This window comes from Kogia breviceps, chromosome 4 (genome assembly GCF_026419965.1).
Source record: "Kogia breviceps isolate mKogBre1 chromosome 4, mKogBre1 haplotype 1, whole genome shotgun sequence".
NCBI classification, from domain to species: Eukaryota; Metazoa; Chordata; class Mammalia; order Artiodactyla; family Physeteridae; genus Kogia; species Kogia breviceps.
The window spans coordinates 175105008-175119450 of record NC_081313.1 but is presented as its reverse complement, the minus strand read 5'-3'; the positions used below and the strand labels follow the sequence as shown (position 1 = coordinate 175119450).

Below are 14443 nucleotides of genomic sequence, written 5' to 3'. Positions count from 1 at the left end.
CAGCCGGCTCATGGCCGGCCCCTCCTGCCTTCTCTGCAGACAGAGCTACGACATCAGTATTGTGGCCCAGGTAGACCAGACAGGCTCCAAATCCAGTAACCTCCTGGATCTGAAAAACCCCTTCTTCAGGTAGGATGGGCCCTTGGCCTGCACGCGGTGGGAGGGGGCGTGCCCCTCCTCGCCTGCAGCCCCCCAGCCCTGTCGACCGGTCCGTCTCTGCCGCAGATACACAGGCACGACGCCCTCCCCGCCGCCTGGCTCCCACTACACGTCCCCCTCGGAGAACATGTGGAACACGGGCAGCACCTACAACCTCAGCAGCGGGATGGCCGTGGCTGGTGAGCAGGCCCGCGTGTGGGTGGGGCAGGTGCCAGCGTCACTTCCTGGACACGCCTGCCGGTGCTTCCTGAGTAAACGCTGGCAGTTCTGGCCCCTCGAATCCCTGCCCAGGACACTGTCCCCCGCCCCTGACATCTCCCTCCCCGGCACAGGGATGCCGACCGCCTACGACCTGAGCAGTGTTATCGCCGGCGGCTCCAGCGTGGGCCACAACAACCTGATTCCTTTAGGTGAGCGCACGGCGGGTGGGTGTGCTGGGGGCGAGCTCAGGCCTTCGGCCTCACCCCCTTTTCTTCTTCCTGGGGGCTGAGGTCCCCTGCGCCGTTCCTCTCTGCCTCGCTCTGCCGGCACCGCGCCCACCCTCCCCACACCCGAGTGTGAGCACCCGCTACGCTGGGCACGTGGGCCGGGCGGGCTGGGGGCGGTGACGCCATCTCCCTTCCTTCCTTCCTCTTGCTGCGCAGCCAACACGGGGATTGTCAATCACACCCACTCCCGGATGGGCTCCATAATGAGCACGGGGATTGTCCAAGGTAACGGTGGGCGGGGGAGCAGGGTCCCGCGGGTGTGAGGGTGCCCACCGCCGGGCGCCCGCCGCCCTCTCGCCTGCGCTCTCTCTCTCTGACTCTGCTGTGGGTCTGGGCGGGCGAGGGGGCAGAGCTGGCCCCTCAGTGCCCACACCCCGCCCCACAGGGTCCTCCGGCGCCCAGGGCAGCAGCGGCGGCGGCTCCAGTGCCCACTACGCGGTCAACAGCCAGTTCACCATGGGCGGCCCCGCCATCTCGATGGCCTCGCCCATGTCCATCCCAACCAACACCATGCACTACGGGAGCTAGGCCCCTCCGGCGTGGAACGGACTGACAGCACCAGGAAACCAAATGAAGACCCTGCCCACCCCCCCCGCACCCGGGTGGCTCTCACCCTCGTACCGGAGAAGCCCAAACACCCGCTCACAGCCCTCTTTGCTACGGGAACTTGAACACTTTTTTACACGATGTTGCCGCCGCCCCCAGCCCGCTGCCCGCCCACATCTTGGCCCTGAGCGCGTGTCGCTGCCATATTTTACACATGATCGTGTCGTGGGAGCCCTGTTACCCGTTCCTGCCCTCTCCACCCTGACCTGGGTTTGAAATCTTCTATAACAGGTGTGTCCGGGCCTGACAGCCGCAGGCCTGGCAGGGACGGAGGGGAGCAGCTGCCGCCCCCCCACCCCCACCCCCCGCAATCCCCCGGCCCCTCAGGCCTGCCCCCTGCCTGTCTCCAGTGGGCAGTCCTGGCCAGGCGCGGCCTCCCCTTCAACTACCAGGCCTTGGTCACAATGGGCGTGACATGCTGCTTTTTTTAATTTTATTTTTTTACGAAAAGAACCAGTGTCAATCCACAGACCCTCGGAGACATCAGGCCGGCCGGGCCGAGCCAGCAGCCCTTCTCCCCGACTCAGAGGCTCAGTGGTGAGGGGCAGCCCTGCTGAGTCTTCAGGATGGGGCGGGGCCGGGCCTCTGGAGCCCCTCGGCCCCCTCCCACCAAAGGGTTCACCTCACACTTGAATGTACAACCCACCCGGCTGTCGGGAAGGCCCTCCGTCCTCAGCCCCTGCCACTTGCTGCTGTCCTGTCCCTGAGCCCCTGCAGGTCCCACACCCACACCCACACCAACAACTAGAACAGGTGGCCCCGTGGGCCCTGGGGGAAAGGGTCACTGTCAGCCGCTTGAGCAGACACAGAAACCTCAAGGGTCTGTCGTGGAAGGCATCCTTTTTCCTTGTAGCTAACGTTAGGCCTGTGTATCCCCTTCAGTATTTGTAGATGCTCCAGTCCCTACTACTATGATGGCATTTTGGTCCCTCCCCAGCCTGGGAAGGGGCCTTGCAGGGACCTCCAAAAAAAAGAAAAAAAGAAAAGAAAAAAAAAAAAACCTAATAAACAAGGAAATGTACGTTTCAGCACAGGCAGTTTTCTTCTACTTCTGCTCCCCGTTTCTAACACCCCCAAACTCGGATGTGGTGGAGCTCAGGCTAGGCCCAAGGCCCCCTAACTGGGCCCCCCAGGAAGAGCAGGCACAGCTGAGGCTGGGGCGGCCCCCTGTGCTGCCCACCCATCCTGGCAGGCAGCCTGTGGGGCAACGGCTGCCCTCGAAGCTCCCTGCTCTGCCCCCCTCCCGCCTTTATATAAATTCTCTGAATCACCTTTGCATAGAAAATAAAAGTGTTTGCTTTGTAAGAAAAGTCTGGAAAGTAGCAAAATCATCTCGAGGTCTCAGGGGAGCCTTCAGTCACCGTCTTGGGGGCAGGGCAGGCAGAGGCACCCCCTTACGCTGGGCCTGAAAGAGAGAAACTCCTAGGAGTGGCCCCGTGACTTCTAATCTTGGGATGGCGGCCGGAGACCCCCTCAGCCACAGCCGGAAACTTCCTCACCTGTGGGCTCCAGCCTTCCTAGGCTGCTGCGGACCTTGGCGGGGGCGACGACAGTAGTACAGTTGGGGGCTGAGATGTGGCCTGGTGGGGAGGTGCTGCGGGCTCCAGAGGCAGCGGCTGGAAGAAGTAAAACTGAACCGAGAGTGCCCTGGGTCAGCATCAGCCAGCAAGCCAACCCCCCACCCCAGGCCCAGCCTGTGACCACCCCAGCCCGGTACCTTACAGCCCGTGGCCAGGAGGGCGTGGAGCAGCACCACCACAGAGAGCAGCAGCACAGCCGCCAACCGCGTGTCCTCGCGGACGACGGGCCACAGGGTGAACACCAGGCCCGCGGCTGACAGGCCCAGGGCCAGGGCCCCGGAGAGCCACTGCAGCCACGGGACAGGGATGAGCCACAGGACCTGGGGGCGACACAGGCAGCTGGCTACCAGGTTGTCCCCGTGGCGCCCGGGGCCCACCCGTCCCTGAGCCCCACTCACCACAGTGGGGATGAAAACAAAGAGGGAGTAGCCATAGACGCACACCGTCTCCAGGAAGGTGTAAGGCCCCATGCGCTCCCGGACACCCTTGCGCCACTGCAGGAAGCCCCACAGTGCCAGCGGCACGAGCCACGCGTAGCAGTAGATGGCGGTGCCGGCCACGGTCACTGCGGGCAAGGCAGGTAATCGCCCCGGGGCCACGGCACCGCCCCCCCACCCCGCCATGTACCAGGCCTTGCCCACTTCGCTTACCTTTGTGGAACTGGGGGCTGTAGTGGATGGAGGGGTCCCTCCTCTGGGCCAGCACCAGAGTCAGGTTGCCGGTGATGGCCAAGACAAAGGCCAGTGTGGCACAGATCCAGAAGGGGCCTGCGGGTGGGGCACGGTCAGGGTCCCAGGGTGGGACCTCCCAGGACAGGTGACTTGTCCCATCTTGTCCCAGCCTCTTCCCCAGCTCCGGGCTGCCTCCACCCCACCCCCGCACCCCCATCGACCCGACTCATCGACCCGGCGTCACACCAGCAACAAACTGGCAGCTGAATCCAGTGCTGGCGCCCAGCACTCATCGTTCTTGGCCTCTCGATGGCCTTTGACATAGCTGACGCCCTCCTTCTGGAAACACTCTCCATGTGGTTCCCAGGACTTTACGTTTTTGCTTTTGTCTCATCTCACTGGCAACTCCTCAACCTTTTTGACTCCTGGGGCTCTTTAACAGAGGGGAGCCGGCCTGGGGCCCAGTCTTCAAACCTCTTCTCTGTGTTCATTCACCCCTTGTGTGATCTCGTTCAACCTCAGGGCCTTATGCCACCTCTGTGCCGACGGCCCCCGACTGTCTCAAGTCTGGGCCTCTGCCCTGAGCCTGTGGCTCCTATTCAACGTTCCCACTCCTCCCACCACACGTGCCCTCTCCCTGCCAAGTCTGCCCGCCTTTCCGCATCAGTAAATAGCAATTCCCGCTTTCTGGTAGTCCACCCAAAAACTCTGGGGCCTTATCTCCTCATCTCCTCTCCTTCCACCCCACAACTGACGTGTTGGCTTCATCTTTGACGTATGCCAGAATCCAACACCCGGCTCTCTCCACCCCAGGCCAGGCCCATCATCCCTCACTGGACCTCAGCAGTTGCCTCCTCCCTGGTCTCCCAGCTTCTGCCCTCCCCCCACCCCACCCCCACCCCAGGCCCAGAGCACCTAAGGACACTTAACTAAGATCCCTTCTCACTACAGCATAGGAGGCCTGTGTGATCTGTCCTGTCACCTCTGTGGCCTCCTGGCAGCTCACTCCAGTCCAATGATAGTGCTGCCCTGCAGTGCAGGCCTGTTTCTACCACATCCCACTTCTGTAATATTCTTCCCCGGGGTCTCCCCACACCCTGCCCTGACACCAACCAGGCTCATTCTCTCACCCTCCTCAGAGGGGTCTTCCCTGACCAACCCGTGTGAAATCGCAATTCCCATCCTCTAAACCCTGTGCTTCTCTTCCTAGCCCCAACACCCTCTGCAGCCTCATTTGGCTCTATCTCCCTGAATAGAGTGTAAGTTTCACGCTCTCCACGAGTGATTCTGCTTTGTTCTCAGCTGTATACTGGGGCCTGGCACCCAGTCCACACTTGCTCAATGAATAATCGAATGAAATGAATGCACAACCTCACTCACCATACAGGTCTGGCCGATTCCGCAGATGGTGCCGTACAAAGTTCTGGCCAGGCCGGGGCAGCAGCGAGCCTTTGATCCGGTCCAGGACCTGGGAGGCAAGGCCGGGGCCTAGGATGGAAGCCCGCCTGGGGCTCTTCACCACCCAGGAGGAAAGGGGTCAAGCTCCTCAGGGGCTCCTTCCCTGCTGACCTCCCACCTCCTCTCTACACTCCGCCAGAAAGGGCTCCTATCTTCCTATGGCCTGGAGCCCGCCCCTTCCCCGGTGAGCCCCCACTCAATATCCTAGTGTCCCACCACTCTGAAGGACGCTTCAGGGCCTGCTATCTTCTTCTTTGCTTCCTCCTCCTCCAGCTCGGCTGCCCCGGACTCCCCTTTTGGCTCTCTCCCCCCACCCCGTTAACAGTCGTCAACAAGTCCTAATCTTGGGCATTCTCCTTCCCCCATCTCTCCCAACGTGTTTCCTACTCCGCAGCCCTGGTTTATTACCATCTCCCACCCTGGCCTGGGGCCTCCGATCCATGTTCCATGCTACTCACGCCTCTTCGCTCTAAACCCTTCCATGACTCCCCAGCACCCTTAGGATAAAACCCAGACTCCTTAACATAGCTCATGGGGCCCTTGGTGATCTGGCTTCTCTCTGCCAGGCCCCCACCTCACTCTCCAGCCTGAGTGACAGGTAGCCTCTGCAGTAGCGTGTGCCTTCTCTCACCTTTGGTCCTCCGCATGTACTGTTCCCTGTGCCTGGAACATATTTATGCTTCCCTCCACTCTGACTGGCTAGGTCTACCTTCTCCTCTAAGTTTCAGCAAATTCCTCACCTCCTCCAGTGGGCCCTTCCCTAACCCACCGTATCACTTGTGTCCCCCATGTTCCCAAGAGTCCCGGTCATGCCACATCCTTGCAGTGCATATAGTCACACCTACCAGCCTGGGAAGGAGCTCTTGTTCTCCCAGGTGCATATTGCCAGCACTTGCCCAGGGCCTAGTGCACAAGAAGTGCTCGGTGACTAGTGGCTGAGCCCCAAGTGTGACTCCAAGTCCCATCCCACCAGTTTCCCGGCCTGACCTGTGAGGTGTCCACGTCAAAGAAGCTCTGATAGTAGCTAAAGGTCCAGAAACCAGGCTGCTGCTTCTCCTCCTGTAGGAGCTGCACAGTGCAGGCTTTCAGTGCTTGGCGGGTGGCAGGGGTGGGTGGTAGGGACAAGAGGCAGGGCACGGGGACTTATGGGACTCACCGCGGTCTTGTCATTCTCCTCCACCTCGTCCTCAGCTCCGTAGCTGCCACCTGAGTCCATGGCCACAGCCACGTGCTGCTGGGGGACCAGTTGATCACCTCTGGTGGTGGCCTCATTTGGGGTCTGGGCCAGCAGATTAGTAGCTTCCTCGAACTCTGTCGAGAAGGCATATGGGACACAGGCATATTTGGGAGTCAAGACAATTTGGTTTCAGGGCTTCCCTGGTGGCGCAGTGGTTAAGAATCCGCCTGCCAATGCAGGGGACATGGGTTCGATCCCTGGTACGGGGAGATCCCACATGCCGCGGAGCAACTAAGCCTGTGCGCCACAACTACTGAGCCTGCGCTCTAGAGCCCGCGAGCCACAACTACTGAGCCCACGCGCCACAACTACTGAAGCCCACGTGCCTAGAGCCCGTGCTCCGCAACAAGAGACGCCACCGCAGTGAGAAGCCCGTGCACCGCAGCGAAGAGTAGCCCCCGCTCACCGCAACTAGAGAAAGCGCGCGCACAGCAACGAAGACCCAACGCAACCAAGATAAATAAATAAATAAATTTATCAAAAACAAACAAAACAATTCGGTTTTGCCCACTGCTCATCTGGGGGCCAACGCTAACTGTGAACACCTGGGTGTTCACCCCCAACTCAGAGCACGTCTTCCTCAGCTCTGGTGAGTGGGAAGGAGGTGTGTCCCCTCCTTTCTAACATGGGCCCGCAATTGAGAGCTGATCCTGGAGTGAGGTAGAAGCTCGGGTTTGACGCCTGAGTTTAGGGCGGGAGCGGTATTCGAGTTAGGGATGGGTTTCATGCCTGGGTCGGGATTCACAGCTGACTGGGGTTCGGCTTAGATCTGAGTTGGAACCTAGATGGGAGGTTCAGGCCAGCGGAGGGAGCAGGAGTCGGGCCCGGTCGCGGATGCACTCACCGTGGAAGGCCAGCTCGTCTGCCGCTGCCATGGTCGCCTCAGGTCCGTCACCGCATCCCGCTCTGAGGACAGAGGCCAATCAGGCCCGCCCCCGACCTCTCTCGGGGCCCCTCCTGGAGGCTAGCCTCAGCCCCGAGCCCGGCCTGGCGGCCAACCGCACCCATCGGAGCGTGAACTCGCCGCTCCTGCCCCACAGGTGCACCCACGGCCCCCTCACCTGCGGCTACCTCAACCGGCGGGCCCGTGCTCCCCGCGCCTGCGCAACCCGCCTGCCAGCCACAGACAACCGTACTCCGATCTGACAGCAACATCCGGCGTCGGTCCGAATTCTACCTTCCGATGGGAAGCCACTTCCGGCGGCGTTGACGCTTGCGCAGAAGAGACTCTCCGGGCCTTCGGCTTCGCCCTCCTGGCGTTTCTCTTCGGAGTACGGACGCAAAGCCGGAAGACAATGGCGGCGGCCGTGCTGAAGAGATTGTGGCCCCGAAGCCGCGGAGAGACTGGTGACACTGCGGCCGCAAAGCCCGGCGTGTGGGCACGGTTGGGTGAGTAGCGGCGGGAGGCGGCGGGGTGGGCGGCCTCAGCGGCCGGACCGCCCTTATCGCGCTTCTCTCCCCTCAGGCGCCTGGGCCCGCGCGCTGCTCCGGGATTACGCTGAGGCCTGCGGGGACGCGGCGGCGGCGGCGAGGGCCCGACCCGTGCGGGCGGCCGTGTACGTGGGGCTGCTGGGTGGCGCGGCGGCCTGCTGCGCCCTCGCGCCGAGCGAGGCGGCCTTTGAGGAGGCGCTGCTTGACGCGTCGGGGACCCTCCTGCTGCTGGCGCCCGCCACGCGCAACCGCGAGTCGGAGGCGTTTGTGCAACGGCTGCTCTGGCTGCGGGGTCGCGGCTGCCTGCGCCACGTGAGCCTGGGTCTCTGCTCGCTGGTGTACGAGGCGCCCTTCGACGCCCAGGCCAGCCTCTACCAGGCCCGCTGCCGCTACTTGCAGCCCCGCTGGGTCGACTTCCCGGACCGGATTCTGGATGTGGGCTTCGTGGGTCGCTGGTGGGTGCTGGGGGCCCGGATGCGCGACTGCGACATCAACGACGACGAGTTTCTGCACCTGCCGGCACATTTGCGCGTCGTCGGGCCCCACCAGCTGCGCTCGGAGGCCAACGAGCGGCTCTTCGACGAGAAGTTCAAGCCCGTGGTGCTCACCGACGATCAGGTGGACCAGGCGCTGTGGGAGGAGCAGGTCTTGCAGAAGGAGAAGAAGGACCAGCTCGCCCTGAGCCAGGCTGACCCGCTGGTGCCGTCGGAAGTCGCGAGGTGAAACCCAGACCAGCCTGGGTCCCGATCGGGCTCTGAGCCCCGGCAGACTGTTGGCCCGGGATTGTGCGGTTGGTGCGAGTGAGCCTCAAACGCTGAGTGACAGAAATAAATTATTTGCACTGTTCTCTCCCTGCGTTTTCACAAAATCGGGGGCCTCCCTCTCACCTGTTGATTGTAAGCTGACGCTAATTCAGAGCCTCCTTGGTCTAGGAGTTGGAGAGCGGCATGCCGCGTCATGTTTAGCACTGCCAGAGTTAGTAGGGAGCATCAGACCGAAATAAGCCTTTTTTCACGGGGCTTCACAGCCGGAGGTATCACAGTTGTTAGGTAACTCTCAAGCTCTACTAAGAACTTTGAGACTGAACTGGGATAGGTGAAGTGCCGTCTCCACACCTCAGATTCCTTCTCTGTAAACAGGAGCACAATCTGCTCGGGGTGTTAGCAAAATCAGAGACCACCAGAAAGCACTTGGTACCTAGCAGGCCCTCGCGGTGTGCAGTGGGGATGAGTGGGGAGGATTGCGGCTCTGACTCCACACCCTTCCTGCCTGACCCTGGGAAGGGAGCACAGCTCCCCAGCTTCACCTGCAGCCCCGCAGAGCCGCCCCGGGAAGTGCTCAGTAAACAGAGGAGCACAGAGCTGGGAGCCTGGGTTCGCTTCTCTCTCAGAACAAAAGGACGCTTGGCTGTAACAGGAACATTTTCCAGTTCTCTCTTTTTCTTTTCATTCTTAAGTAGCTTGAATCACTTCAGCTTTCCAGGCCAGTCCAGGAGTTGGCCTCTAGATGTCCTCAGGGGCTGCAGGAGCCGGGCCGGGCGAGGTGCCTACTGTACGCGCCAGGCACGCGGGGGCGCAGATGAGACATGGGCAGAGGTGCTCCGCTCTGCCTCACCCAGGCCAGCCCCTCTGGCTGTGAGTCCCTGGCCCTGTCTTCTGGGACCCCACAAGTGTGCTGGGTTCCCCCGAGGGGAGGCCCACCCGTGACCATGGGGCAAGGCAGATCTACCACCCGCCAGAGCCCCATGGACCCCTGCGAAGAGCTCGGGCACCGCGTGGCCGTCACACAGCAGGCGAACCTGGAGTTTAGAAGTTAACTGCCCACTGACCCTGCAAGGGACCCCCTTGTTATTATTATTTTTAAAAAATTTTATTTATTTATTTATTCACTTATTTATTTGGCTGCGTTGGGTCTTTGTAGCTGCACACGGGCTTTCTCTAGTTGCGGCGAGCGGGGGCTACTTCTCGTCACAGTGTACGGGCTTCTCATTGTGGTGGCTTCTCTTGTTGCAGAGCATGGGCTCTAGGTGCGCGGGCTTCAGTAGCTGTGGCACACATGCTCAGTAGTTGTGGCTCGCAAGCTCTAGAGCACAGGCTCAGTAGTTGTGGCGCACGGGCTTAGTTGCTCCACAGCATGTGGGATCTTCCCAGACCAGGGCTCAAACCTGCGTCCCCTGCATTGGCAGGTGGATACTTAACCACTGCACCACCAGGGAAGTCCAGGGGCCCCCTTCTTTAAGCATCACAGAATGGGGACACCCCAGCTAGGAGCGTTGGCCCCAGGCCCTTTTCCTTTCTTACCTTTCCCCTTTCCCACACCTCCTTTGAGTCTTTTCCTGTGATCAGCTTCTGCTTCCTGGAGCTCTGGCCCCCGCCTGCCCACCTCCTCACCTGCCTTACGTTTTCCAAACTTCTGGCATTGGGGCCTCGCGGGTTTCCCGCTATTTCCCCTTTATGTAGGTCTTTTCCTTGGAGCAGAGCCCCATCCTGCCAGGGCAGGGGTTCTTTCTGTCTGCCTGTCACCCTGTGCCTGGAGCAGCACTTGGCATGCAGTAGGCTCTCGGTGAATACTTGTCAAATGCACCAGCATGCTAGGTGGGGGGTGGCTGGAGCTACTTGTTGGCTGACACTTGCCAGTCCCAGCACGCTGCTGTGCCCTCCACTGTGGCAAGGCCTGTTCTCGTGGGGGCACTGGTACCCTCAGCCCACGGCACCTCCAGTTCAGGCCTTTTGCCTACCCAGCAGCTTCTAATTCAGGTGCTTGCTTGGGAGATGCTCTCAGCTGTCTGCCCTGTGTTTTGGGGGGCCGGCTCCCTGCTTCTCTCACACAGTCATTAAGTGCAGCTGGAGGTAGGACCCCGCCCCCCCACCTCTGGGCTGGAGGTGCCACAGGTGAGCGTCTGGGCCACCCTTCTGTCTGAGGCCCCTGTTACCTGGGTTTCTGGGCACAGAGGGCAGGCCGGGCCTGGGCAGGCTGGCCCAGGGAGCTCAGGGGGCGTACCCTGCATGGTCTGGCCGGGCTGTGTGAGGCTTCCTTGGCAAGCGGGACAGGAGACCACTGCAGTGCCTTGTGCTATGGTCCCTTGAGGACTGATGATGGCGTGTAAGGTCATGGTGGGTGCCAGAGGCATGAGGAAGAGTGCCCTGACTGTCTAGCTCATCCAGAACCACTTTGTGGACAAGTACCTTCCCACCATAGAGGTGAGCGGGCCTGGCTCCCATCCACAGCCCAGCTCCTGACACGGGCTTGTCTCTTATCCACACTGCAGGAGGGGTTTCCTTGTCATTGGTCCTGGGGGGCACGAGAGGAGTGAGGGATGGCCCCATCCCTGGAGGGCCGGCTGTCTAAGCAGTGCCCTCCCCAGGACTCCCACTGGAAGCAAGTGGTCATCGATGGGGAGATGTGCCCGCCAGGCACCCTGGACACGGTGGGCCGGGAGGAGTACAGCGCCATGCAGGCCCAGTACATGCGCCCCCGGGAGGGCTTCCTCTGTTTGCCGTCAACGACGCCAAGTCCTTCAAGGGCCAGATCCTTCGAGGACATCCGCCAGTACAGGTGAGCTGCCCGGCAACCCTCAGGGGCCTCCCGTCTGCTCTCTGCGTGTCCTGGGTGCAGCAGAGCCCACCGGCTGGCTCACGCCTTCCCCCTTCCAGGGAGCAGATTGAGTGGTTGAAGGAATCGGACGACATGCCCAGGGTGCTGGTGGGGAACAAGTGTGACCTGGCCACGTGTACCATGGAGTGTCGGCAGGCCCAGGACCTGGCCCGCAGCTATGGCGTCCCCTACATGGAGACTTCAGCCAAGAAGTGCCAGGTGAGCCGGAGCTACTCCCCGCCCTGCCCAGGAGCAGCTCTCACTGCCCCCTGTCCCTCGACGCAGGGCAGCCGCTCTGGCTCCAGCTCCAGGACTCTCTGGGGCCCTCCACAACCCCCACTGCCCAGCTGCCCCTCACGCTGTAAGTCTCCCCGGACATCAGGACAGTGAGGGAGGCCAGCGTCCGGGTCTGGAGCGACACAGCTCCCGGGGGATGTGGAGGTCCCCAGAGAGAGCTGCCCTGACCAGGCTGGAGTGGTGACCCTGGGGCCCCGGCCCCTGTACCCCCAGAGCAGCAGGTAGGTCCCAATCGGCCCAGCCCCCCAGGAGGCCGTGGGGGAGTTGCTGAGGACAAGCCTCCCAAGCGGGTGGCCCTGGGGATCAAGACGGGCAGGGCCCAGCTCCCCGTTGGCGGGGCGGGGTGAGGAAGGGGCTGGGGTTCCACTTGAGGCCAAGGCAGTGGTCCCGCCAACGAGTCGGCCCCCTCTTCCTAGGGCGTGGAGGATGCCTTCTACCAGCTGGTGCGTGAGAGCCCGGCAGCACAAGGCGAGCAAGCTGAGCCCTCCCGCCCGCCCGACGGTGCGGCCTGGGTTGCCTGAGCTGCAGGTGCCTGCTCTCCCGACTGAGGCACAGGCGACAGGCGTGGAAGAGGCACAAGCAGGGAAGATGCAGGGAAGGAAGGAAGTGCCGCCACTGGAGCCCGGCCAGCCCAGGTAGGTGATAGAAGGACCATGGGTCTGCCGGGACGCTTTGCACAGACTGTCGTGAGCTGATGCCACTGGCCACCCAGCTGTCACTCTCCTCAGCCCCATACTGGCCCACTGGGCACACGCTGAGTCACTGTGAAGTATCTGATGGGCTTGACCCTGGTGTTCGGCTGAGCCCGGGAGGCTGTGGTGCGTGTGGCCCCCCAGGAGGCATGCGGGAACCTCAGCTTTGTCCAGCTGGCGGCCCCTCTGCCTCTGGGGGCCCCGGGTGCGTCCTGCAGAGACCGCTGGGTGCTGCAAGAATGGGCCAGTCTAGCGTGTAACACGTGAAACTTTATTCACCTTCAACCAGCAGAGGGGGAAACTGAGACAAAGGCTGTCCCTTCCTCTGAGAGGGAGGCTTTCACAGGGAAGGGCTCCGGGGGTGGGGAGCTCATTTGGACTCCAGGTGGGGTCATATCTCCTGAGTTTGGGGGACCCTGAAAGGCAGTAACTGACTTTGGCAAAGCAAGGGTGCAGCCTGTTGGGTCCAGCCCGCCCAGAGCACCCCCTGCTCTGCCTCGCGGGGCCCAGGTGGCTGCGTGGGCTCTGGCATCGGGCCAGCCCTGCCTCCTTATGTGTATGGGGGTGCGGTCGGCCCACCTGCCCCTGCCACCCCCTCGGTGGAGGTGGCCTGTGGCCCCCAGAGTTACCTCAGGTCACCGAAGTGTCCTTGTGGGGCACGTCCAGGCCCCAGCTGGCCACACGCGGCTCCGAGAGGGCCCGCCTGGCCTTGGGCCAGAATTCTGGACTGGCCCGGGGGTTGCTCATGGCGCGCCTGCCCTCCCGGGGCCCAAATGCAGGCCAGGCCGAGCCCCTCTGGGTCAGGGCCTTGCCGTGCATGGGGGGCACCGTCCCACGGGAGGGCCGGCGTGAGGCAGCAGGTGTGTCGCTGGCTTCCCAGGGCCTCGGGCTCGCTGTGCTCACAGTCACCTTGTCTTCTGGAGGCCCCTGTGTGTCCAGCTTCTCTGGGGACACAGCCGTCAGGGGGCTGGAGGCACGCGCGCGGCCTTGGGGCAGCTCTTGGGTCGCTGCCCCGGCTCTGCTGTGGCCGTGCTGGTCACTGGCCCGGGAGGGGCGCTGGCTGTGGGTGCCACCGGGCGGGAGGAGCGTTCCGGGCCCGGCGGCGCTGTCTTCAGCAGGCTGAATAGAGCCGGTGGCAGGGGCCTCAGCAGGGTTGCAGGGCCAGGCCTGTCGTGCGGCCCTCGGGGTGGCCCGGCCAGGCGCTGCAGGGGAAGGGACCCAGCCTTCCAGCTGAGGGCTGGTGTTCGGGGGCCGCGTGCCTGTGGCCTCGTGGTTCACTGGGAGGTTTGGGAGGGAATTCCATCGCCGTGGCAACAGCCAATCCTGAGGGCTGTCCTGGGCTGCAGGCCGGCAGCCCAGACGTAGAGCTGATGTTCCTCGAGAAAATGTTCTGGAAAGAGCAGATAGGGTGGGGGCTACCTCTCTTGGGGCCCCACAGGAGTCTGGGTTACTGGGAACGTTCATCCCTGCTAAGATTCTGATTAATAATATGGCATCTTCAGGATCAAAACTCAAGTTTCATGACAACAGCAATGCTTGTTAGGCTCGAGCTAATTGTTACAAAACTTTTCCGCTGTGGCGAGCACCTAGCAGCCCCGTCAAGTGCAGGTCTCATCGACCCAGAAGTTAGGTGCTGTTTCTGTCCAGAAAAGTGTAGTCTGCACCCCAGCCTTTCTGTCTCAGCCTAAGATTGGGGAGCCCCCTACGTCATCTCTGTGACCCTGTGCACCTGCATCCTGACCATCGCGTAGAACCCCCTGGAAGGGGCGGGGCCTGGGCGCGGGGATCCTCACGGTGTCGTACACGGAGTAGGCTGCCAGCACATGGAACAGGGCTTGCTGCCTGGGGAAGGGGATATGGGGGTGCTTGTTTCATGCTGATGCTCTTAGTTTCATATTGTCTGACAAACCCTCATGACAAAACAGGTGTGTTTAAGAAATAAGGCAAAAAAGCAGTGAAGTCTTCAGGACACCTCAGTGTGAAACATATTTCAGGGGTAAAGTGTACATGCAAGGAAACGCATAGATCCCAGGTATACCGTGTGACGAGCTTTGACTTGCTTTATTTTTTCAGTCTGCACACAGAACAGCTCAGTCTCTGGGATGCACGGCCCGTGGGTTTCACACAAGGGTGGGGCCGCCGCATCCACACTCCAGCGTCAGCCCTGGCAGCCACTGCGCCTTATCCTCCTGGGGCTGCGCCTTTTCCAGAACGTCCTGTGAATGGAGTC

At 61.9% G+C, this 14443-nt stretch overlaps 3 protein-coding genes and 1 pseudogene across 19 annotated transcripts in view; 3 read left to right on the top strand and 1 right to left on the bottom strand.

The window, feature by feature from the left end:
* CARM1 (coactivator associated arginine methyltransferase 1) overlaps positions 1-2563 on the top strand; it is a 42232-nt gene extending 39669 nt beyond the window's left edge. The window contains exons 12-16 of the mRNA XM_059062132.2: positions 40-129; positions 226-338; positions 492-569; positions 804-872; positions 1033-2563. Of these exons, the coding sequence (XP_058918115.1) occupies positions 40-129; positions 226-338; positions 492-569; positions 804-872; positions 1033-1175 (493 nt within the window). The 3' untranslated portion in view covers positions 1176-2563. The remainder of the gene's footprint in view (positions 1-39; positions 130-225; positions 339-491; positions 570-803; positions 873-1032) is intronic.
* On the bottom strand, positions 1673-8209 carry YIPF2 (Yip1 domain family member 2). 17 transcript variants are annotated; one of them, XM_067032766.1, is made up of 11 exons: positions 7261-7384; positions 7044-7105; positions 6119-6273; positions 5950-6030; positions 5808-5865; positions 4885-4972; positions 3484-3600; positions 3232-3398; positions 2971-3153; positions 2753-2869; positions 1673-2658 (listed from the first exon to the last, which is right to left on the bottom strand). In XM_067032766.1, the coding sequence occupies exons 1-10, from the start codon at positions 7352-7354 to the stop codon at positions 2771-2773; spliced, it is 1104 nt and encodes a 367-aa protein (XP_066888867.1). In that variant the 5' UTR covers positions 7355-7384; the 3' UTR covers positions 1673-2658; positions 2753-2770. The 17 variants fall into 17 exon arrangements, with proteins under 17 accessions (XP_066888867.1, XP_066888866.1, XP_058918131.1 ...); XM_067032765.1 differs by having other exon boundaries at positions 1673-2675; positions 2753-2884; positions 7261-7382; XM_059062148.2 differs by having other exon boundaries at positions 2753-2884; positions 7261-7380.
* TIMM29 (translocase of inner mitochondrial membrane 29) lies at positions 7431-8476 on the top strand. Its single transcript, XM_059062160.2, has 2 exons — positions 7431-7588; positions 7665-8476. Exons 1-2 carry the CDS (start codon positions 7495-7497, stop codon positions 8351-8353), a joined length of 783 nt encoding a protein of 260 aa, XP_058918143.1. The 5' UTR covers positions 7431-7494; the 3' UTR covers positions 8354-8476.
* A 129-nt stretch (positions 8477-8605) lies between these two features.
* LOC131755575 (GTPase HRas-like) overlaps positions 8606-14443 on the top strand; it is a 28387-nt pseudogene continuing 22549 nt past the window's right edge.

Excerpts from the sequence above, each read along its gene's own strand:
- YIPF2 (XM_067032765.1), bottom strand. The coding sequence starts at position 7,354 with ATGTTGCTGTCAGATCGGAGTACGGTTGTCTGTGGCTGGCAGGCGGGT. Across the intron at positions 6,274-7,043 it reads AGACGAGCTGGCCTTCCACG|AGTTCGAGGAAGCTACTAAT; the intron begins GTGAGTGCATCC and ends CCTTCTCGACAG. Across the intron at positions 5,866-5,949 it reads TTGACGTGGACACCTCACAG|GCCCTGGGCAAGTGCTGGCA; the intron begins GTCAGGCCGGGA and ends CTTGTGCACTAG.
- TIMM29 (XM_059062160.2), top strand. The coding sequence starts at position 7,495 with ATGGCGGCGGCCGTGCTGAAGAGATTGTGGCCCCGAAGCCGCGGAGAG. Across the intron at positions 7,589-7,664 it reads CGGCGTGTGGGCACGGTTGG|GCGCCTGGGCCCGCGCGCTG; the intron begins GTGAGTAGCGGC and ends CTCTCCCCTCAG.